The sequence below is a fragment of the Copadichromis virginalis genome, linkage group LG9 (assembly GCF_057382275.1).
Source record: "Copadichromis virginalis isolate Kocher_CV1m ecotype Utaka linkage group LG9, C_Virginalis_male_GT1.1, whole genome shotgun sequence".
NCBI classification, from domain to species: domain Eukaryota; kingdom Metazoa; phylum Chordata; class Actinopteri; order Cichliformes; family Cichlidae; genus Copadichromis; species Copadichromis virginalis.
This window is the reverse complement of record NC_140626.1, coordinates 18010257-18033748: the sequence shown is the minus strand read 5'-3', so window position 1 is coordinate 18033748 and position 23492 is coordinate 18010257. Positions and strand designations below refer to the sequence as shown.

The 23492-nt window shown below is 40.2% G+C and overlaps 1 protein-coding gene across 2 annotated transcripts in view; it reads left to right on the top strand.

Moving 5' to 3' along the window:
- Positions 1-23269, top strand: part of sh3kbp1 (SH3-domain kinase binding protein 1) — a 45944-nt gene extending 22675 nt beyond the window's left edge. The window contains exons 5-19 of one of the 2 annotated variants that reach the window (XM_085467998.1): positions 271-406; positions 584-660; positions 1713-1808; positions 9656-9725; positions 11206-11300; positions 11395-11490; positions 11590-11641; positions 11758-11829; positions 14031-14166; positions 14267-14337; positions 14453-14559; positions 16391-16528; positions 17063-17274; positions 17353-17416; positions 20145-23269. In XM_085467998.1, the coding sequence (XP_085324124.1) occupies positions 271-406; positions 584-660; positions 1713-1808; positions 9656-9725; positions 11206-11300; positions 11395-11490; positions 11590-11641; positions 11758-11829; positions 14031-14166; positions 14267-14337; positions 14453-14559; positions 16391-16528; positions 17063-17274; positions 17353-17416; positions 20145-20183 (1461 nt within the window). In that variant the 3' untranslated portion in view covers positions 20184-23269. The remainder of the gene's footprint in view (positions 1-270; positions 407-583; positions 661-1712; positions 1809-9655; positions 9726-11205; positions 11301-11394; positions 11491-11589; positions 11642-11757; positions 11830-14030; positions 14167-14266; positions 14338-14452; positions 14560-16390; positions 16529-17062; positions 17275-17352; positions 17417-20144) is intronic. The other variant, XM_085467999.1, reaches the window with a different exon arrangement.
- The last annotated feature ends 223 nt before the right edge of the window (positions 23270-23492 follow it).

The following is a 23492-nucleotide window of genomic DNA, read 5'->3' as shown; positions in this document are numbered from 1 at the left end:
TTTTACTTTTAAACGTGTACATTTATATATTTATGTTCTTTTGAATAATTAAGATGTTGAAATTCTCATGTTTTCTTTATATATTAGTTATTTATTCTTTGGTGATCACCACAACGCTGCCCTATATTTCCGAAAAAGCTTTTTTTAGGCTTTATTGTTTGTAAAGAACATTGTTTTTTCCACTAATTATATTTAAAGGAGTAAATCTATGTATATCTGAGTGTATAAACGTGTGCATGTTGTCCATGTTGTGTAACTGTGTATGTTCAGGTAGAGGAGGGCTGGTGGGAGGGAGTTCTTAATGGGAAGACTGGAATGTTTCCCTCCAACTTCACCAAAGAGATCCTCACTGATTCAGAGACGCCCTCTTTGGACTCGCAGGAGGAGAACCGCAGTGGACGCACAAGTGAGTTACAGCTAATCAGAGGGTGGGGACATATCTAAATTTAAAAAATCCATCACTGCTTCTGATTACAAGATTTATTTGTTTATTTTCAAATCTTCTAATTATTTCATGAAATCAGCCCTTTTTGCATTGCTGCAACAAACTAAGATGTGTTGTGCATTATTTGTGTGTATGTAGATAAGGACAGCCCAAGCAGTGAAAGCGACGGTGGGGACAGTCGGTCAGAAACAGGGTCAGAAATCCCTCCCAAGAAGGTAAATACAGTCAAATACTTGTGCATTGAGTGCTACCTCATCACACTACAAGCTTCCTTGGGGGGGTGACCTCCCCTATAAAGTCAGCCATGAAATTAAAAGTAGGCAGGACGGTCACATTTGTTTTTTTCAAAGCCTGCTGTCTTTGGGGGTCAGGGGAATACAAAGTGCAGATTCTGAATCTTTACAAAGACTGCATGACAAAATCTGTACTTCCCATAATCCTATGCGCATCCTCTGACTGCTCAGAGACTGCTGGTCGGCATGAGAGGCATCTAAATAATATAGGATGGTTATAGTGATTTGGTTGGATAGTGCATAAAGCTAATTATTAGCACTCCACAGCTAGTTTGTCCATAAATTTGTAGGTTGAGTTAAAATTAATAGCGACCATTTTAATTAAACATAAATTATATCTCAAGCTAATTTTTAGTGAATGAATTTATCTTCTTCCCATTTTTTTATTTCAGCATATTAACTATGGCTCAAGGGAAAGATAAAAGAAGGGTAAAGATGGGAATATGTTACAACTTTCTGGTAATTTAAACACTAAAAAAATGGTATCATGTTCAAAGCAAAGTGGTAAACTACTCAAGTTACAGTCAGAACAATAACCATAAAAAAAGAAAAGGATCCCATGAAAAGCTGGAAACTCTCCTAGGCATTCCAAATGTTGTTTACTCGCTGTGGTTTATACCACACGGAGACACTGCAATTGAATTAATATGAGCTTCATGTAAGGTCATATTAAGGTATAACATCAGTCAGCAGCACAAACCGATCTAGTGTTCCTAGCACCTGGCCTTATTTTGGCAACAGAAATGTCTGGAACAGAGGAAGCATACAGACAGACATAACAGACGAGGATTATGATGCAGGGGTGGTAACTCTGAGTACATTCTGAGTCATAGATGGAGAAATGAAACTTTACAGGGTCAATGGATGAGCACAAAGGAAGCTGTTGTTGTTTTTCTTTCCTATTTATGATTTTGATTGGACTGCTCCTTTAAAAGATAATGCTGTTTTTCATTATACCTCTTTAAACCCCCTAGGGTCAGCTCAGAGGATTTGGCTTTGGTAATATCTTTAAAGACCAGCCCATCAAGCTCAGGCCTCGCTCAATGGACGTGGACTCGGAGGTGGACAAGGTGAGTCACACACACCCAGCTGTGTTTGTGTCACTTATGTTCACTTCCTGGAGACACACAGTAACAATAAACCAAGTAATCAGTCTAAAATTAAATGACTAGCACTATGGGGTCTGTTTTGTCCCCATAAGGCAATTTAGTAAACAGGTCCCCACAATGGAAGTAATACAAGTATACACATTCTGCTTTATACACTCTATTTTATAGACTTTTTAAAAAATTATCATCAACAGCAATGAGGAAAGGAAGTCACAGCCTTTGGGCCGCCCCTTACTCAGCTTCAGTTTTACAGCACAGGAAGTGGTTTTATGTTAACACACATGCACACACACACATGCACACACACACATCCTGTAGGGAATTGACAAGCAAAGCAGAAGTGAGAGCGCAGCAGGGCAGACAGAGAGAGCAGGAGAGGGGAAGGGAGTTGATACAGCTTTTCACTGACGTCTACATATTCACGTCTATTCTCCTGCTGCGTGAGCTGATGTAGCAAAGCCTCGTGCGAGTTTAACTGGAGACACAGAAAAAGACGGTAGGGACGGGTTTTGTCCGCGTATTTTTGGAGGGTTATTCATTTTGCATGTTCTTCTCTTCTTCATTGGAAATTAAACAGCGTAACAACATAAGGCCAGGTGAGGCAGGAGTTTTAAGCAATGTATGTTTTTGCTTTTCACACTGTTGTCAGCGAGTTTTGTAAATATTTCTCAGGGAAACACAGAAAAAGAGATAACGGCCACCAAGAAGACATTTCTGGGGCTTTAAATGCTACAGAATTGATGCTTGACATGTTGGGATGACAGTGGAAGGGTTATGGATATAGACTTAAAGGGCTAGTTCACCAACAAAGCAGCCTAAAAGATGATGGTTTTATGTGTGTTTTATGCTAAAGAAGTGTTTGGGATACCAAAACGGGGGAAATATAACCAATAAAAATATGATTTTTTATTTTGGCTCCTGTTTTAAACCACAAATATTTAAAACTGGACATAAAATAGTCCAGTTTGTAGACAGCTTTTTGAACTGAAAGCCAAGGTAACGTCACCCAACTTTTTTTGGCTTAATAGTTTCCATTGAAGGATATGGTCTTGGGTTTGTCTGTCAATTTATTGTAAATTTTAAAACATTTTAAAAGTGAGATGTCTAAACGTCAATCTTGGTGAACAGGGCTGGTAATTAAAGTGAACTTTAATGGCAGTATTAGTAAGAAAATGCTGGCAATCAAGAAATGTAAAAGTCTTTATTAAAGAAAAACAGAAAATGTTAACTTGCACGCCAAGAACAGTCAGCAGCTAAAAATTACAGACGCAAACAGCCTGAAAGTGAAATGCTGCTTAAACATTCATTAGGATGAAGGTGTGTTTAAAGAGCGTAAAACGGTCATTAAAACCAGCACACTGGTCATCAAAGCCTCCTATTTAGCAGCAGACTGTGTGTGTGTGTGTGTGTGTGTGTGTGTGTGTGTGTGTGAAGGATGTTTGTCAGCCTGCCCTGTTAGTGGGAGGCCGTTATGCTGCTTTATGGTGAGACTCGTCTCCTCACTCAGTAATGAGGCTCCAGAGGAAGCGTCAGGAGTATCCATCTGGGTGAGTCACACGAGGCCGTGTAACTTTTCAACTGAACGGTCGGTTGTTTGTACATGTGTGTGTGTGTCTGCGACTGAGTGGTGTGGCTTGCTGCACAGACGCAGAGTGACCACATGCGAGTTTAACGCAGGTGTTTATAATTTGGATTATTGCCATTGCAGCAAATGGAAACGCTTTTCTTAGTGTTTGTTCAGCGGTTCCTCTTTTTTTTTTTCATTGCAGTGACTCAAAGTCACTCAGGCTTGACATCAACTGTCACCTGAAAAAAAGTCATTGGATGTGAAATAGAAACCAGCGGGAACCTTCTGATGCGAAAGAGAGACAGCAGAGACTTGGTGCATTTAAGTATGCAGTATGGTCAAGACGAGCTACTGAAGTTCAAACTGACCGTGAGAATGAGGAAGAAAGGTGATTTAAGTGACTTTGAACGTGACATGGTTAAATAACTGGGAATCCCCTGGGTTTTTTCCAAACTAGCATCTCTAGAGTTTACGGAGAATGGTCTGAGAAAACATGCAGTGAGGGTCAGTTCTCTGGGTGAAAATGCCTTGTTGGTGTCAGAGGAGAATGTCCAAACTACTTCAAACTGATGGAAAGGCAGAAGTGCACATTGAATGTTGAAGCAGATGGGCTACAGGAACAGCAGACCACAACGGGTGCCACTCCTGTCAGCCAAGAACTAGAAATTGAAGCCATTTTTTATTCTCCAAATTGGACAATAGAAAATTGGAAAACTGTTGTCTGATGTGACCAGTCTTGATTTCTGCTGCAACATTTGGTTGTTAGGGTCAGAACTAAGCCTAAACAACACGAAAGGATGGATCCATCCTGCTTTGTATCAACAGTTCAGACTGTTGGTGGTGTAATGGTGCGGGGGGGATATTTCCTTACCATAATTTGATCCTCTTAGTACCAGCTAAGCATCATTTAAAACACCACAGCCCCCTTGATTACTTTTGCTAATCATATCCTTTCTATGACCACAGTGAATTCATTGTCACTGTGGTCATAGGGCCTCCACAGTCACCAGATCTCAGTCCAATAGAGCACCTTTGGGATGTGCTGCCAACAATCTGGAGCAACTATGTGATTCTCTGAGGAGTGTTTCCAGCCACTTGTTGAATCTATGAGATGAAGTATTAAGGCAGTTCTGAAGGCAAAACGGGGTCCAGCCCAGTACTAGTAATGTGTGTTTGACAATGACCTGACAAAGTGGCCAGTGAGTGTATGTATGTGAGTGTAGGATAACATCTTAACATCAAACTTCATCAACTCACACACTGGTTGGAGTCACTGAGCAGCTGAAATATATTTGAATGGGCCAAAGTATCAGTTGGGGGTTTTGGCCAAAAAGTGAATCAGCTGTAGAACAATGGAGGACACAACATAATTAATTTCCAGTTTGTCAGTAACCCCCCCCCCCCCCCCAAAAAAAAACAAACAAAAAAAACAGTTCCTGTGCACAGGTTTTCTTAGTGAGATGGTGAGACAGAAAAATAAAGGAGTTTTTGCTGTCCTGTAGCAACACTCTAAATCAAATGTATTTGGCTGGTTTTTGGGTAGATCAATAGTTTGTGGCTCTGAACTCTGAATCTGATATGGATACGATGATGACATGATGATATTTTAAATCCAAGAGTGCAAACATCAGCTTTGGCCAGGTTAACTGCAACTTGACTGGTTGGCTTACAATTTTTGCAGCTGCACAGCTGTAATTGTAAGTGTTTCTCTGCAAGAAAGCAAATAGAATTGCTCCTTATATTAAATAAAAAGTTAACTTAAGTGGCTAGAAGTTTGTTAAAACCACAACCCCAGCTATAAGGTCCACTTCCTCTCCTTGTTGGTGATGTTGACTTTGTTTTCATTGTTGAGTCACTTCAAAAGCCTGTTTCATGTGACACGAAAGGACTTTTAGAAGTAAGTTGTAAATAGACTGGTGCTTATATAGCGTTCTTCTACTCTACTTGATCACTTAAGGCAATTTATGCAGCGCGTCTCATTCACACTCAGATAAAGGCATTAAGAACATCTCACCTAAGGATACTTTAGGATGCAGGCTAGAGCGGCCAGCGATTGAACCACCAACTTTCTAATTAGTAAATGACCTGTTCTACCTCCTGTACCACAGCCATTAAAAAAAATGACAGCAGCTAGTATTCCCAGTACTAACCAGACCCTGCTTGGTGTCTGAGATCAGATAGGACTGACTGTACCCAGCAGTCATCTTGGCATCTTGCTTCTGTACAGTTTATTCCAAAAAAACATACATAATTTGAAGCCAAATGGCTGAATCAATGAAGAGATGAACACCTTCATTTCAGTGGTCACTGTGACATAAACGTTGCATTTTTAGGATCAGTTTTCAAATCTGAAACATTTACATCAGCAGTAAAGTTCCCCTTTTGTTTAAATTAGTTTTAAAAGTCTTCACATCAGCCTAATTTGAAGGTGAATGCATGTTTGAAATTAAGATCATGGAGCAAATTTCTCTAAAACCTGTTCAGACACAACCTGGTAAGGCTAAAATGTAACCTGGGTTTAAATATAAAAGTTTAGTAGCCATCTATGTAACACCTGGACATTGTTTGAGAATTGCAAATAGTGTCTTTGGTTTAACATCTGATTTGTTCGCGCAGCGGCTCTGAGCAGACAGCCACTCAGCATCCGTCTCGTTGTTTGTAAAATAACCTACTGTTTCCATCAGCTAGGGCAGTGTGGTGGTGAGGCCCTGCAGCCTCAGAAAAAAAAGTGACGGGGTTTAAATTTGCAGAGGTGTTGAGGAGAAAGAGTGCACTTTCACTTTTCAAGCAGAGGTAAAGAAGACGTGACCTTGTTTTCCTATAGGCATCTTTTGAATGATCTGAGAAGACGGCGTTTCACCTGATGGGTTTTTTTTTTTTTAAACAAACCATTACATTGTTTACACCTCTCGCAAAGATCTCTTCAAAGTCTTTTCACACCATACCAAGCCGGTGAAGATCTGCTTTACAGTGAGGTGATAAAATAGCACCCTGCACCGTACATGCAGCTTCAAGGGTTATGTGAGGATGAATCAGCATGTATTCATTGTGTGCACACTCTATGTATGAGGTGGTATGGTTTGATATTTGTTGAAGGTCATGATAATATTCTCATGCTGCTACTTCTACAGGACTGTGTGCTTTTGTGTGTTCACAGTTATGTTTTTGCAGTAGGAAACCATATATGGCATAAAGGATTTCAGTTCTGCTTGTTCGAAGAGTAGTATCGCACAAAACCTCTCTGTCGTGTTGTAATGGTCTCTCTTTGCTTGTGGCTCCACATGGGTCTCATTAGGGAGGGTAGAAGACAGAAAAGGGGAGGGTTTGGAGAGGAGAGGAGGTGGCACAGCGGTGTTGGTTTCTCCCGACCGAACAGAAGAAAGCAGTGTGTGTGTTTTCTCCCAGACTGAGTGCTGTTTGTGTGTGGGTATGTGTGTGTATTTTTCCTGAGGAAGAGCAACCACTGGTTCCACAAACATGAATGAGGGATCCACTCCAGCTGGGAAACAACGGCTGCTTTAACGGCACCCGCACACTGTAGCTGTAGCGTGTGCGTGTTCAACATGATCAGCAAGTCAGCCTGTTGTGCTGAATCTGAGCTCATCCTCTCTAATTATCTGCTTAGACTGGAAAAGTACCGGCTATGTTAGTCTTGCTTTTTACCCTTACAGTTGATTTTTTTTCCCCCATCATTATGTTTGGCTAGTGTTCCTATTTTCCTGTTATGTGTGGTTCATTTACTACCAATTTGAGTGAAATTCTGTGAAATGTTTCACCAGTGCTGACTGCCACTGCTGTCACGGTGTACTGTTCTCCATTCTCGAGCCTATTTTTGATTGATTTGTCCTCATCATTGAATTCAGTTCAATGACAAGCAAAGATGCTATACTCAAGTGCAATTAGGAAAATCTGAGTGTGTTACTTGAATACTGTGAGGCCCTGAAGAAGATTCAGAAATGTCAAGTCATGTTAAGTTATTTATAAAGAAACTTCACAATGTTTGATTTATAGATTTATGTTTGCATTTAAATAAAGGCACAAACATACAATACTGTGCAAAAGCCTCAAGACAGCCATCATTTCTTTATGTGTTGCTTCCAAAGAGCCAGAGTTTTCTTCTAAACAAATTTCCCACGTGTGGGACTAATAAAGGTTATCTTATCTTATCTTATCTTATCTTAACTCTTCTAATGTGGGCTTACACTGTGCGATTTGTGGCTCATTTTGAGCCGATTTTTCAGTTTCAGAGTTTCGCCTTCATCCTGTGTCGTGCATCGTGTAGTATATGTGGGATAACGAGAAGCGATTAACACCTCACGTCCAGCTCCCGTTCATCAATCGCTTGGTTGTAAGAAAATCAAACCTGTTTGTGTCAACGCAGGGTGTCGACGCAGCCTCTCACACTGTGCACACGCAAACACATAAATGTCGGTGAAAAAGACGGAGCAGCACGGCAGTTCAGCGTGTGATCTAGACACAAGCAATGGAGGCACAACTTGTAGAACTTTGGAAAGCTCATCTGAGCCTTTTCGATGTGGCCTCACAAAATTATCACGACCACAACAACCGTGAAAATAATTGGATGGACAATCCTGCTCAATCACAGCTGCCTGATCAACGTTTTTCATTAGCAATTTAGCAAAGTTGATGGTGGTGGTGTGAGTCTGTGTGAGTGAAAGACAGGGATGGAGAGCGAGCGACAGATTTTCTGTTATAACCTTCATGTTATGGACGCACAGTGTGAGCATTCAGGTGCATCGTGACCTACGAACTTCTAACCCCTGCGAGTCAATCGTGCAGTTTGAGCAGATGCTCGATAACGTGACTGAAAAACTGTATGCTCAGCTTAAAGTGGTGTTTCTTTGGACATTGGCTGCCTCTTAGCGCATTTTCAGTACTTATACCAGGCCATTTTCAGAGCGATCTTTGTTTTGTTTATTAAGACACTTAACACTGATCTATGAATCATTCATGCATAAGCAATTCATGCCAAAGATAAGAGACTGACTGGTTTTTCACCAAAAAGGTGATTCTCAAAGAAATATTAGCAAGAAATGTGGTATGTCTCACAAGCTGTGTCCTTAAAAGCATGTCCTTAAAAGAAACTTAGGAAAGTGGAAAAGTGATGACTAAGACCTATCTGCAGCAGATGAACAGTATTTCAAAAGTCATGTCCTTAAGAAACAAAAAAAAACTTGTAAAGCCAGAGCTAGCACACAGGACTTAATAATACATCCAGCCCTTCAAATGATTCATCTACTGTTCACTGAAAACCCATCAGAAAATGTCTCAGTTGAAGGGTTTCTATCAAGAAGGCTTTCTCAAGGAAGGAAAATAAGGACAAAAGGCTGAGGTATGCCAGATTACACAAGAATTGGGCTGACAATCAGTGGCAACAGGTCCGATGGAGGGATGAATCCAAATTAAATTGTCATCGGTATGTACAGTGGAGGTCAGGGAAAAGGTAAAACACCCATCTCGGAAAAAAAAGTGGAAGCTCTGGTATGGTTTGGTGCCGAACACAGAGAGAACCAGCAGCCTCTCCAGAGCCAGGACATCAACATTAATGAAGCAGTGTGGGATCGACAGAGAACAGAACAAAAAGCAGCCAACATCCAAAGAGCTTTGAATGTCCTTAACCTCTTAAGACTCGAACTCTTCCACAGCATGCATTTTTAATTTCTCTTTGATGTTTGGGCATATTGGGGCCCGATGAATGCAAAAACAAAGAATTACCAGATTTATTTATTTTTTTACCTTATTTTTGTTTTTAAGAAAAATAAGAACCACATATGAGGATATTCGTTTAAAATTCTGATAGAACAGTAGCAGTATAATGTCCTCGTAAGTGGGTATCAGGCCTTTGTAGAGCAAAATTGAGTATTTTGGTCTATCCACCATCCATCCAGCCATTAGCTTCCGCTTATCCTTTTTGAAGTTGAAGTGCAAAGGTGGTCATACTAAATATTGTCTTTCAAGTTTATTAGAATTGTACAAAATCTGTTTTTTTTCTTAAATCCTGTATTTTTATTAATATTAGCATGTTGCAATAAATATTGCTACACCTATTAAAGAAATGGGAGCTAGCAGGAGGCTTTTGCACAGTACAAATTGATAAATAAAAGATGAAAACATGATGACTCAAACCAGGAAGTGCCTAACAAAAACTATGTTAAAACATAGATGAGAATGTGAAAGAGTCTGAAACTTAAGATGTTCCAACGTCTCTTCCCCCACTCAGGCCAGCGACGGGAAAGCAGCGAGCGTTGCAGTTGAAAGCATGAAGACTGAGCCTGACAGCAAAAGCAAAGGTGAGAAGTTGCATCTTAACTGTCGTGTAGGCGAATCTAGCAAAAACACTGTGCTAATGACAAATCGACGCACATGTCACTTTCAGCTCATCACATTCTGGTGTTTGGTCAGGAATCCTTATTCGTCATATTTTAACAAAGGGAAACCCCTTTAACAACGATTTCAACCATGAAGAAGAACAGAAGCCTGCTAAAGGAGCAGAGTTGCATGTAACATGTTCCAAAGTAGCACATTACAGTAAATCACATGACTCAGAAATGTAGTGGATTACTGTACATGTGTACTCACCTTCATGTTACAGTTGTTACATGTGTAACTTGTCCCTAAGTTACCAGATAGAAAAAAAATCCCCAAATTTGCCCTTTTTCTGCACTCTCGAAATGCAATCATCTGGCCTTATTTCATGTGGCAGGAAGTGAAAAATTGTGGTTTAGTGGTTTACAGGTTTTGAAGATCTTATTTAAAAGAAGAATATTTGCTTAAACACTAACTGCATGCAGGCTAGAAGCAGCAAGCATCACAAAAGACTAAAACAAAGCATACCAAACAGAAGGTTTCCCAACCAAGCAGCCAAATTTTTAACAGGTAACAAAATGACAAGCAGTCCAAAATGTGCCTTACTTAGGCAACATGACATGTAATTTAATCACAAGACCTAAGACAAGGGTTCGAGGTCTGTCTGCGACCGCCTTTTTATATTTACCTTCATATTTGATCCCTTTTCTCTTGCCGTTTGAGTAAGTTTAGATAAATTAGACGGTCAGGACTCAGTACTAAAACCTGTTGGTTACTTTAAAGAGAAAAATCATAGTGCGGGTTTAAGGAAACCGTTCCACAATGGTAAACTGTCTCTCAGCTTTCTCAGCATTCCCCTGGTTCCTGCACATTAAACAATGATGCTGAGAACGGCTCGTAAAATCTCAAATACATGTGCAAACCAAACAGGATCCCTCCATGTGTTCCATTCGGTCAACTAAAACTGTTTGCTATCATTTCCTACACTTTTTGCAGGTTTCCTTTCATTCTAATAAAGCGTTGTTTCTTATTATCATAGTGTCTAATGTTGTTACACTGTTTTGAAAGTGCTTCCTCGTTTGGGCTTTTGTCCAAGCATGTCCGTTTATACAAGAGAACAAACTATTTTTTTCAGAGTGAATGCATCTGTCCATTATTAGATCACTGATAGGGATTATTATTGTTTATTGTAAAACCTATGGATAAAAGACTTTAAAAGATCATTAAAAAAAAAGACAAAACAAATAAAGGGATTATTTGGAACTTTTTTATATTTCCAATTATAAATTACATATTTTGCTCGATGTAAACTGTGTTGATGACGTTCTTGCATAATGAAAACACATTCTTCTATTTATGTAGGTCAAATCCAGTTTGCCTTCTTTGTCTAAACCCACTTGTTTCTGACTTTTTCGGTGGTTTTGTTCTATTAAACTGACTTGACTCTTTTTGACTGGCTGTCAGGGCGGGAGCAGTGTAAAGTCCTCTTTCCATACGAAGCACAAAATGAAGATGAGCTGACGATCAAAGACGGGGACATCATAAATATCATCACTAAGGTGAGCGAAGCATTGTGCGATTTCGTATTCGCATCTGCATTCACTTCCAGGCATCTGCAAATTCAAATAAATACTTAAAAATGATTTTGTCCAGGATTGTGCCGATGCAGGCTGGTGGATGGGGGAGATCGGGGGAAGGCAAGGTGTCTTCCCAGACAACTTTGTCAAGCTGCTAGAAGTTGAGAAAGAGGTGATTTTGTCATGACTCGCAAAACTTTCCAGGTTATAGTGATGTTTGAAGTCTGCAGATGTGGTTTTGTGATGCTTCTGCATCTGTATGCGTTTCCAGAGACCAAAGAAACCGCCTCCTCCAAGTGCACCGTCGGCAAAACACACCACAGGTAACAGCTCTCATCTTCCTGCTTGTTTTTGTGGTCTGAGACTATAAAAAAATAATAAAGGGGGGAAAATAGTCAAAATAAAGAAAGACAAAAAAACCTTTGAACTCTGACTGCAGAGAAAAAGTCAGAGGTCAGGAAGGCTCCTCCTGAGCGGCCTGAACATCTTCCCCAGAGAGACCAGGATCGAGGTAAAATCTGACCTGCTTTGACTAGTGCTCGGCTGCACTATCTCACTTATTTGCTCGGCTAATTACTAACATCCTTCATACTAATAATAATCATATAACACCCTGCTGGGCTTCTTTACATAAAAAAGACAGATTCTTTTCTAGGTCAAGTTTCTGCAGATATCACTTACGGGAATTGCCCCGCTATTTTTTTGAGCAAAATAGCAGAGCTTTGATTGAAGAGGTGCATCAGTATCAGTCTGTGTGCAACAGGAAACTATGGGTTTTTATGTGGTTTTAAGCATAAGAAAGACTGGCATTGACTGTGCTGCTGGTGTGAGACGGATGTCTCCAGATGTCTGCACAGTGGCCGCGATGTCATTGTATCAGAGCAGCACGAAATGATGTCTTTCTTTTATATATATGCGATATACTGAGATTGCAGTGGGGTTAAAAACATACAATCAGAGATAAAAAGTGTCATCAGCCTTATGTGTTACTTTGTACCACTGTCAAACTGATTTCCATAACTCTGTCATACATTTAAATAAAGTAGTAAAGTTTCTATGATTGGAGTTTGCCTTTGCTAAAAAAAAAACCCCAAACAATTAAGTACGTAAGTTCTATGATTTTGTGGCTGACAGTTTTTAAGGTGTTGCTTGTTGTTACATCAGTCAAAAGCAATCGTGCTGGTACACTTTTCCGTGTGGCTTCTTTGCACAGCAGTACATGCTGAGTAGGAGGGTGCTACTGCAGCTAAGTGCTTTTGAGAAGTCTCCAAAAGCATGAAAGGTTTTACCATGCACAGCTAAAAGTCAGTTTTTGAGACAGTTTTTGCTTTGTTGTCGTTATTTAAAAGATTAAATCCTTTTATCGGATTAGTAATAGACACACTATTATTAAGACTGATGCAACTGTTGTTTCTGGGCTTTTTTTTAATAGTTACAGACTCTCAGCTTGCCTCCATACACTTGCATTGAGTGCAATTTACACTTCAAATGCAGCTACAGGTTAAGTTCTTTACTTCCACCTGCAGCAACAAACATGAACTGTCCCGCTGAAGCATTCAACAGTTTCTTCCACAACATTTAGAGTCCAAATCTGGTTTATAGACCAGTAGATGAAGTTTGTATTATGTGGAACATGAAATAGTTAGAACTGGTGACTGTTTATTTAAGTCAGTTTTAAAGAATTGGGAAAAGGATGAAAGTTGTACCTGTTTACTTTTACAATCTTTTACTGCATACGCTCTGGATATTGTATTTAGTCCTTTGTCCTTTGTAGACCTGGCATTAACTGCAGGTCACTCTAAAAAATGAGATTTTTAATCTAGACTCATAATAAGGATAGTAAGTATCCTGATTGGTTGTAGGTGTGGCCACCTTTGTAAGGGGAGTAGGGGGAAATAAATACATTCTTGATAAAAAAAAAAAGATCCAGAAGCAGGCTGGAGGATAAAGTGACTCTGCTGTAAGGAAAAATGGATGTAGAAAAGAAATGGCAGCAACTTAATACTTCTCTTAATCATACTACCAACATGAGCACTCAGAGAACACAAATCCCCCCAAAGGGCAAGAGCTAAACTTTGGTGTTTTGTGATGATCTTATTACACTGTGCTCGCGTCAGCTTGTTATTAAATAAATAAAAAGTGTGATGTACAGCTCTTTTCACATCTATTTTTATGCTGTATTACTCAAAAGGATTTCTTGAATTGTTTTTTTTTCATGGTCAGCTATGACCTTGGGTCAAGGTCAGATGCATAGCCAATCCAGGTGTTTCACTGTACACACTGGTCTTGGATGAAATCACGCCAGTTATTTTATGCAACAGTGATGGAGGATTTTCTTGAATTGTAACATAATAAATGGTTCTTGTTTGGCTCATTTTTAGTAGAAGCTTAAATACTTGACAAATACCGCTGCCACCACCTCGATGCCTGATCTTTTTTAATCCTTTCTGTCCTCTGTTGCCCTGTCTGTGTGTTTCCTTTTATTTCCTGCGGCCCTCATCATCCTTTAACCTTTACAGCTGAATTATTCCTCTTCAAAGGTCAAAGTTTGTTCATTTTTGCTGAGGCAGCCATGTTTACCTTCCCCTTGTCTAATGATGCACGTGTTTGAGTCATGCTTGTCCCTCTGCATGCATATCCAGCTCTGATCTGCTTGTGTGTTCTTCTCATTATGTTGTATGATTTTTGTGTGTATGTTTGTTTTGTGCGTAGGTGAAGATGTGAAACTCGGAGACCTCTCTAAGCCCACCCTCCCATCTCTCCTTCCCAAAAAACCCCTCCTTCCAAAGTCAAGCGCCTCCTCTTCCTCCCAACCCCCGCGGCGTCCCGAGAGACCGCCCACACTAGCGTCAGTACACACACAAACACACTCAGATACAGAAAACGCCCTGATTTGTACATGCCTGAGCATAATGAGCCTAATATTTACGTATGGTTTACTTGCTCAGGTGTGATAGCCCCAAATCTGAGGGCGGGGCTTCGACACCAGATTCTGCCCCTGACAGGTCACGTGACACCGGTGAGTTAGACTGACAGAAGCATCGAGCAGTGATGCAGTGTCAGAGCGGGCTCAGAATTTTTGCTCTGCCGGAGTCTCTAATATGTTTCTGCATTTCTGGTGTGTGTCTGCACAGATATGGATCTGGACGCAATTGTCTCTTCTACAGAGAAGCTGAGTCATCCAACGGCATCGCGACCACGAGTCACGGACCGCCGACCCCGCTCACAGATCATCACACCAGTGAGTCAGTCTGTAGTCGGCCTTTCAGAAATGACTTTATATGAAGAAAGAAAGACAACATATTTCTACAGACCTCAAACCAAAATACAGTCGCCCCCTGCTGGCTGACTGTAGATTAAGCTTTGAACGCTAACCACTCTTTTCTGTTATTACCAATACTTTAGTGTCAATCAGCCTAAAAAAAAATAAATGAAATAAATAAAAATGACAATTATAAAAACCTTTATGTTTGCAGTATGGTCATGTTTTACCAAAAAGTCGAGGCTTACACTGATGTCTTAGAAATTCTGACATCGCTCTATGTAGCATAAGATGGTGCTACTCTTTATTCAAGTTTTTATTTTATTTCTTTTCTTTCCAACCAAGTGTGGTTTCTTTTTGGAAGGTTTTCAGTCAGAAACATCAGCCATTGTTCTGCATTACAGGGGATTTATACTTGCTGTTAAATCCACACTGTAGGTACCTTGTAACCATAAACCCCCCTGAATAAGTCTAAATCAGCACTTAGTAGCTTAAACATTGCTACAGTGCTACATTGACTCACTGCACCATCTTTTGGTATAAATTTGTATTACACATAAATATGGCCTAGCCCTGTTTTAACTTCTGTTGATACGCCTTCAACATAACACACAAACTCAGGAAGTTTTAGCAGATGTTTCTTCACATTCTTCTGATAGCTTTAGGCACTGAAATTAAATTCTTTTTCTTTTCCCACCCTCACAGCTTTTAGTAATAAATGTAATTCAGGGAACTCAATGAAACATAGCTTTGTTTTCATGCAGTCACAAATGTTTTAATCAAATTATTTGCATTTTTATCACTTCTGTTTGCAGCATTTCATCAAGACTTTGTTACTTCAATTTCACCCAAATCAAGGCTTTTGATAGCCAACACCCCTCACCACAGATTTGTTTGTGACCTTTAAAGATGCTGTCAGGCAAATAAGCTTAACTTCAGAATAGACCTAGATGTGTCACGACTGAGCAGCCGGTGCGTTTCAGATGCGAACCCAAATTCAGACACAGGAGAACAGAGCTTTAATTCCAACATTTGGCTAATTGCAGGTGGCAAAACCTGAAACTAAGAAAACAAAGAAGACTGTGAACACTGTAACTGAAAGACTATGAAACTCAGTGAAAGAAAACTATGAAAAACCATGAATACTGAGTAACTATGAAACACAGTGAAAACAAAAACCTATGACACTCTATGACTGAGAGATAACAGACGATGCAACGCTGAGCACAGGAAGACTGAGGACTTAAATACACACGAGGTGATCAGGGGACGCGAGGACACATGAGGATACAGCTGACTAGAATTAAACATAATTACAACACAGGGGAGAGAAAAACTAACCACATGAACACAGAACACGCACGATCTATTTCAGAATAAAACAGGAAACTAGACATGACAACACTAAGCCTACAGACCTAAAAACACATGATAAACTCAAGAATCCAAATATGGAAACCAAGGAAACAATAAATAATGGCTGCCTTTAACCTAAACTAAATAGGAATAACACATGATCACAAAGCTAACACGAGAAGAATACCAAAATAAACTCGGAGCGCTGGGTCAGAGGCCCAGGCTGTGACAAGATGTTTCTCCCCATTTCCATTCTTCTCGCTAAACTAGATTGTCCTTGCAAAATATAAATTTCTTGTGATGCTTTTTAAAAATTATTGTCTCAGTTTGTATACAAGGATTTTTTTTTTCTTTCTTCTTGTTGTGGATATTTTGCTATCAGAATATATCTGTAGTCTGAAAAAAGAAGACCAGTGAATGTATACATTTTTAAGCACATTTCTTTCTTTTGCAGTCTTCTCTGTCCTGCACTGACCTGGACTCACCGATAGTGGAGGTCAGGAAGGACAAGGAGCGAGTGAAGGACAATCATGATTCTGTCTCCACCAGATCTGTAGATGCTTCCCTGAGGAAAGGAGTACCCACCATCTCTGTACGGCCATGGCAGTTCCTTGTGCTTCTCATTTAATCCATCAGGGGGCATTACACTACAGAATTTCATGTTTTTTGACTTGTAAAACTGTGTTTTGGTAATTTTACTCAAGGCTTCTGGCAAATGTTAGTGTTGGCAGATAAAAAAAAGATAATGCTTTATTTAATTACATGAAGTACATTAAGTCACTTTTAAGGTTAAATATCACAAAAAAGGTCAAGTTTGACTCTTTCTTTTTAAGTTGAACATCATCAAGTTAGTGAAACAATCTATCAATAAATTCCAGGCCCATCCAGCTTGCAGCTTTGATCATACAGACACACACATACTTTTATTCTGTAAAGTGCTTAAAATCAAGACAGAAATTTCTTTCTTGAACCTAAAATCCTGCACAGTCTCTTATTTTTTTTCATTTTCTGTATATTTTAATCACGAAGGACGTTGTGTACGAGGTTAGATCTTGTATATGAGAGGAAGAAAATATTATAAATGCTAAATTCTTCAATTCTTCTTGTTGATCTGTGTTTGGGATAGGCTCCTGACAGTAAAGTACCACTGCCCGCCAAGCCCTCTATCCTGAACCCGCCAAACTCCAGCCATCGATCCGCCTCTCCGTCTTCCTCCTCGGGTCTGAGTCCCTCACCCGAGCTCCGGCACTCACCACAAACACCCCTATCTCTGGAGGAACTCAGGAACCAGCTGAGAGACCTGAGGGCCTCCATAGACCTGCTGAAGAGCCAACATAGGTGAGTGTGTGCCTTTTAAGCAGCAGGTTGTTTCTTGTATATGTACAATCATGATTTGTTTGTGACGGTTTGTTTCAGGCAGGAGATGAAGCAGCTGGCCACTGCACTAGATGAGGAGAGGACGATTCGTATTAATTTACAGGTGAGTGAAAGGTGGTGAAGAAATGAGAGGAAATGAGATGGCTAAGAAACAATATTGATTATATTAAAACAGGCCCACAAATTAACAGCAACTAGTAAATATGTTATTAATGTAAAAAAAATATGATGAATTCATCTAAAACTTTATTTTTTATGTGTTTTGGAAAATTAAATGTGTTTCCTTCACATATGCTTTACTTGGGCAGGCTGCCAAGGTACAGTGGGGCAAAACAGTATTTAGTCAGTGCATGTTCCCCCACTTAAAATGATGACAGAGGTCAGTAATTTGCACCAGAGGTACACTTCAACTGTGAGAGACAGAATGTGAAAAAAAAATCCATGAATTCACATGGTAGGATTTGTAAAGAATTTGTTCGTAAATCAGGGTGGAAAATAAGTATTTGGTCACCTCAAACAAGGAAAATCTCTGGCTCTCACAGACCTGTAACGTCTTCTGTAAGAAGCTTTTCTGTCCCCCACTCGTTACCTGTATGAATGGCACCTGTTTGAACTCATCATCTGTATAAAAGACACCTGTCCACAGCCTCAAACAGTCAGACTCCAAACTCCGCCATGGCCAAGACCAAAGAGCTTTCGAAGGACACCAGGAAAAGTATTGTAGACCTGCACCAGACTGGGAAGAGTGAATCTACAATAGGCAAGCAGCTTGGTGTGAAAAAATCAACTGTGGGAGCAATCATCAGAAAATGGAAGACATACAAGACCACTGATAATCTCCCTCGATCTGGGGCTCCACGCAAGATCTCATCCCGTGGGGTCAAAATGATCATGAGAACGGTGAGCAAAGATCCCAGAACCACACGGGGGGACCTGGTGAATGACCTGCAGAGAGCTGGGACCAAAGTAACAAAGGTCACCATCAGTAACACACTACAACGGCAGGGAATCAAATCCCGCAGTGCCAGACGTGTTCCGCTGCTGAAGCCAGTGCATGTCCAGGCCCGTCTGAAGTTTGCCAGAGAGCACATGGATGATACAGCAGAGGATTGGGAGAATGTCATGTGGTCAGATGAAACCAAAGTAGAACTTTTTGGTATAAACTCAACTCGTCGTGTTTGGAGGAAGAAGAATACTGAGTTGCATCCCAAGAACACCATACCTACTGTGAAGCATGGGGGTGGAAACATCATGCTATGGGGCTGTTTTTCTGCCAAGGGGACAGGACGACTGATCCGTGTTAAGGACAGAATGAATGGGGCCATGTATCGTGAGATTTTGAGCCAAAACCTCCTTCCATCAGTGAGAACTTTGAAGATGAAACGGGGATGGGTCTTCCAACATGACAATGATCCAAAACACACCGCCCGGGCAACAAAGGAGTGGCTCCGTAAGAAGCATTTGAAAGTCCTGGAGTGGCCTAGCCAGTCTCCAGACCTCAACCCCATAGAAAATCTGTGGCGGGAGTTGAAAGTCCGTGTTGCTCGGCGACAGCCCCAAAACATCACTGCTCTCGAGAAGATCTGCATGGAGGAATGGGCCAAAATACCAGCTACTGTGTGTGCTAACCTGGTAAAGACCTATAGTAAACGTTTGACCTCTGTTATTGCCAACAAAGGTTATGTTACAAAGTATTGAGTTGTATTTTTGTTATTGACCAAATACTTATTTTCCACCCTGATTTACGAATAAATTCTTTACAAATCCTACCATGTGGATTCATGGATTTTTTTTTTCACATTCTGTCTCTCACAGTTGAAGTGTACCTCTGGTGCAAATTACTGACCTCTGTCATCATTTTAAGTGGGGGAACTTGCACAATCGGTGGCTGACTAAATACTTTTTTGCCCCACTGTATATTAACAGTCACACAAGTATATTTATTACCTATCCCCCCATTTTTGATGCTTATCTGGGTCTGTGTATTGGGGGAGGAGATGCCCAGACTTCCCTTTTCCCAACCACCTCCTCCAGCTCTTCTGGGGAAATGCCAAGACATTTCCAAGAATAAGCTGAGAGATATAATCTCTGCAGCATTTTCCACCCTCCCAGTAAGACATGTCCAAAACACCTCCCTAGAAAGAGCTGGATGCATCAGGATCAGATGCCTGAACCACCTTAACTGGCTCCCTTCAATATGGATTCTACTCAGAGTCCTGCTCGAATGACGAGCTCTAGTAATATTTCTCTATTAGTTTTTCATCCGTTGAAGAGCACAGCCTCTTTGCTCATGCTTTGTATTCTGGGATGGAGCCTAGAACTATAGACATGCTGTGAAATGAACATAAATTTTCCATGTTTTCCAATAGTTCAAAACATAGCCCCTTCTTCCTGTATTTACTTCCTGTATTGATACCTTGGTTTGCTTGAACTTCACAGCTATAAGTTTACAAACTCATCAAATGGCCTGTACTTGTATTTGTGTTGTTTGTATTTACCATCAACAGATGAGTTCATCTAGTGTGTATGATGCATGCCACAAATACAATCTGTATCGATGGGCAACACACTATGTAAACTCAAAATAGGAGTACAGGAAGTGTCAAGAATCTCTAATCAGAGATAGAGTATTGGCAGTACCTGTGTGTATAGTTATGTAGTTAACCATCTGTTTTGACATACCAGCATTAATTTTTACTTAACTATAACATTTACACTTTTCATAACCACATTTCTGATACAAATTTTTATATTCATATCTTTGGTTGTAAATATAACTCTTTTTAATTGCTATGAAACTAGCTGAGCTCACGGTTGTGTTTGCTTCACAGATGGAGGTAGAACACATTAAGAAGAGCCTTTCAAAATGAAGACTAAAGCATCCTTATTGTCGCATTCTTATCACCACATTGGAGGCCATCCTTTGAAGACATTCTCACTGCTGGTCTGAGACTCTTCAGCCAAAAGAAGTTTGTGCCAAATGATCATCACAATCAGCAACTGTTCAGCACCATGGAGTCAGCCACCTTCTCTCCCCGACGCCGCCTTATCCTGTGTTTACTTCTTTATTTTTCTTCTAAAGAGGCTTCTCTGTTCAGTTTACTGCTATTTTGTTGGAGCTTGCTGTACCACCGGTACTGACTGACTGCGCTGCAGTCTGTCGTTGCGTGTTGCCACGGTTACAGAACAATGACACAGAGCCGGGGCTGCCGTGGCAACCTCACTGGTACTTCATGTTTCTGTGTGAAAGAAACTTTGACCTCTGTAGCCCGGTCGGTTCAGACGACCCCTGTGCTGTTCTGCGTCCACTCTGCGGCCTTCGCCTCTTATCTGTGTGTGTGTGTATGTTTGTGCACTTGTTTTCCTTCCATGTGAGGACTGTAGGCGTACATACTGAAAATGGGGACACTTTTGCAAATGTAAATTAGCCGCATTTGCCCTGCATTAACTTTCCTGAGATGCACTTACCAGGTTTTCAGTGGGTAAACAAAGAGATTCAGGGAGTCAGTCGGGGTCACAAAAAGAAAAGTGAGCTATTTCTGTGAGAAGTGATGTCACTAGTTCAAGACAGCCCTTGACTGGAAACAGATAAATTATCTAATGACTTGCAACGTTTTTTTTCATTTATTAAAATTATTACGTGCCAGCGATACAATTTCCCAGGACAACATTCAGGTGTGGCAAACCACCTTGAGCATCAGGTGAAATAGGGCATTTTGCAGCTACCAGTTTTTAAAATGGGCCACACTCGTTTTTCTTAATTTCTTCATTCACATCTTTAAAGCATCACCAGTTGCAGAACAAATCCCAAATCAGGGGTGCCAACAGTGATGTCCCTACAGCTAGTTCTCTACCAAGTTTAAACTGGGCTGGGTAACCATGAGACTTTAGTTCCCTTGAACGTTAGTAGTGTTTTTGGTGGACATGCAGCTATTGTTGCATTTACAGGATCTTTACTTCTGTAAGGATCATATAAAGAAGATATATATCTACTTGTACATCTTTGCATGATTTACTTAAACTGTTTTTAGTCTTGTTCTAGTCATGGCCTCTTTTCCAGTGAGCCCATTCTGCTATGACTGGTCAGCCTCCAGAAGCTGCTAGGGAGCCTGAGACCGTTTTCCTTTTTCTTTGTTTCTTTGGTTTCTCTAAAACGGTTGGTAGCATTGTAAATGGTGAATAAAACACACCATCATAACAATATCTAAATAACAGTAAACCACACGTGTGCCCTTAAAGGTTATCATTTGAATTAAGAAATAAATTACGACAAAAATTAATGCTCAGGTCATCTATGGTAGACTTCAGGTGGGTAAATCTGATGCCTCTGCCATTCTCAGCAGCATTCTCCTTTAACCACAGATGTGACGTCTGTGTTTTCAATCTGCAGTTGAACCTGGAAGCACATCAGGATACTGAAAAGCTTAATCAAAGTAGCTGGCACGATAAGTGCTGATACTGTAGGTGCTATTTACAGGAGTTTCTTGATTTTTTGGGGGAAACATATAAGCAGATGTCAGCACCAGGTTAGCTTAACTAAGCATAAACACTAGAATTTAGAGGTTATGGAAGCACAGTAAAATTACAAACACTGAAAACTTCCAGAAATTACATCTGTTTTAGCACATACATAAACAACGTATGCCTAATTAGCTGTTAATATGCCTTATTTGCTATGCACCATTTATTTTATCCACAACTATCTATAATTTCCATGCCATCAAACATCATTTCGAAATCAATGCCATATGTGTTTTCACAAAATCATGAAATAGTTTTTACACAACTATTATAAATACTGTCATCCTTCCTGTGGACAGCTGTTCACACACTTTTGGTGCCAGACTGAAGAATATTGGAAAAGATGATGGCATAGTGTAGCAAATTTTCTGATGTCCTCTTTACAGTGTGTGAATGTGTGTGTGAATAGGTGGATGACTGGATATGTAAAGCGCTATGGTGTCCTTAGGGACTAGTAAAGCGCTATATAAATACAGGCCATTTACCATTTACATCTCTAGCTTGTTGAAAAACTGAAATGGGCTGACTTTGCTTATGATCAAAAACTAGCAAGTAAGCAACTTTTTCAAACTGTGTTTTTGTTACGAATCAGTCCCACTATATGATAAATTATCATCCTGAAGAGTTGCGGCATTTGTTATCTTTGGAAAGAGGCCAGCTTACCCCTTCATTTCCAGTTTTTATGTTAATAGGCTAACTATCTTCTGCCTCCAGCTTTATTTTTACTGTACAGGCATGACAGCGGAATGAATCTTTCCATCTTGCACTCATTCAAAATGCAACAAAAGCACATTAACCCCAGATGGAAAATTATTCCTGCAGTGTTTGGCTGCAAATTGCATTTTTATCTGAAGAGAAAAAACACACTGATGGTTGAGCATGCATCAAGACACATAGAGACACATCTGTGTGACATTTATCAAGTTAAACTCAATGCCTTCTCTACGTAGACCTTACTATTTAATCTTTTTTTTCTTGTTCAGTTTCACTCACATCTCCAGAAAGCTGACAAAACTGTTGCGCCGTTGGCATCTCACTCCTAAAAACCAAACTGAGAGCCACTTGCTTCTCGTGTTTGTGGTGCTCTTTTGGCAGCAGGTTAAGAGTAACTTTAAAGACAGAGTTTGAGGAATGTAGACAATGAAAGGTCCTCACATGTGTGTGCATGTGTATGTATGTGTGATATAGCATGTACGGCTGTTTGCCTCCTTTCCTTTTATGTGCACAGAATCTATGGCAACCCGTCACTGTGGCCTTCATGTTTTTGATTCCAAATCTTTATTTCTTTTTTCTTTCTTTCTGTCTTTCGTATGACAAAGAGAAAACTGCTACAACTGAGGCTACAAGTTGTTTTCTTGACTTGGTCCTTTCTCTCCAGGATAGTGATAAATATATATACTTTTATATTTCAGTGTAATAAAGATGCTATTATGTACTGTGTGCGCACACTCTGTTTATACGTGACTGTCTGTAAAATGTGCATGCTTGTATAGTGTACATTCTGTTTCAAAGGCACATTTTGCCCATTGCACATTTACTGCTTATTCAAGTAGCTGGTGTTTCTGCACAAATGACTTTGATAGACAGCAGACATGCTCTCAGGTTGCCCAAGTTTAGACTGAACAAAAGGAGAAGTCATGGTGCAGTCTTAACGGTCA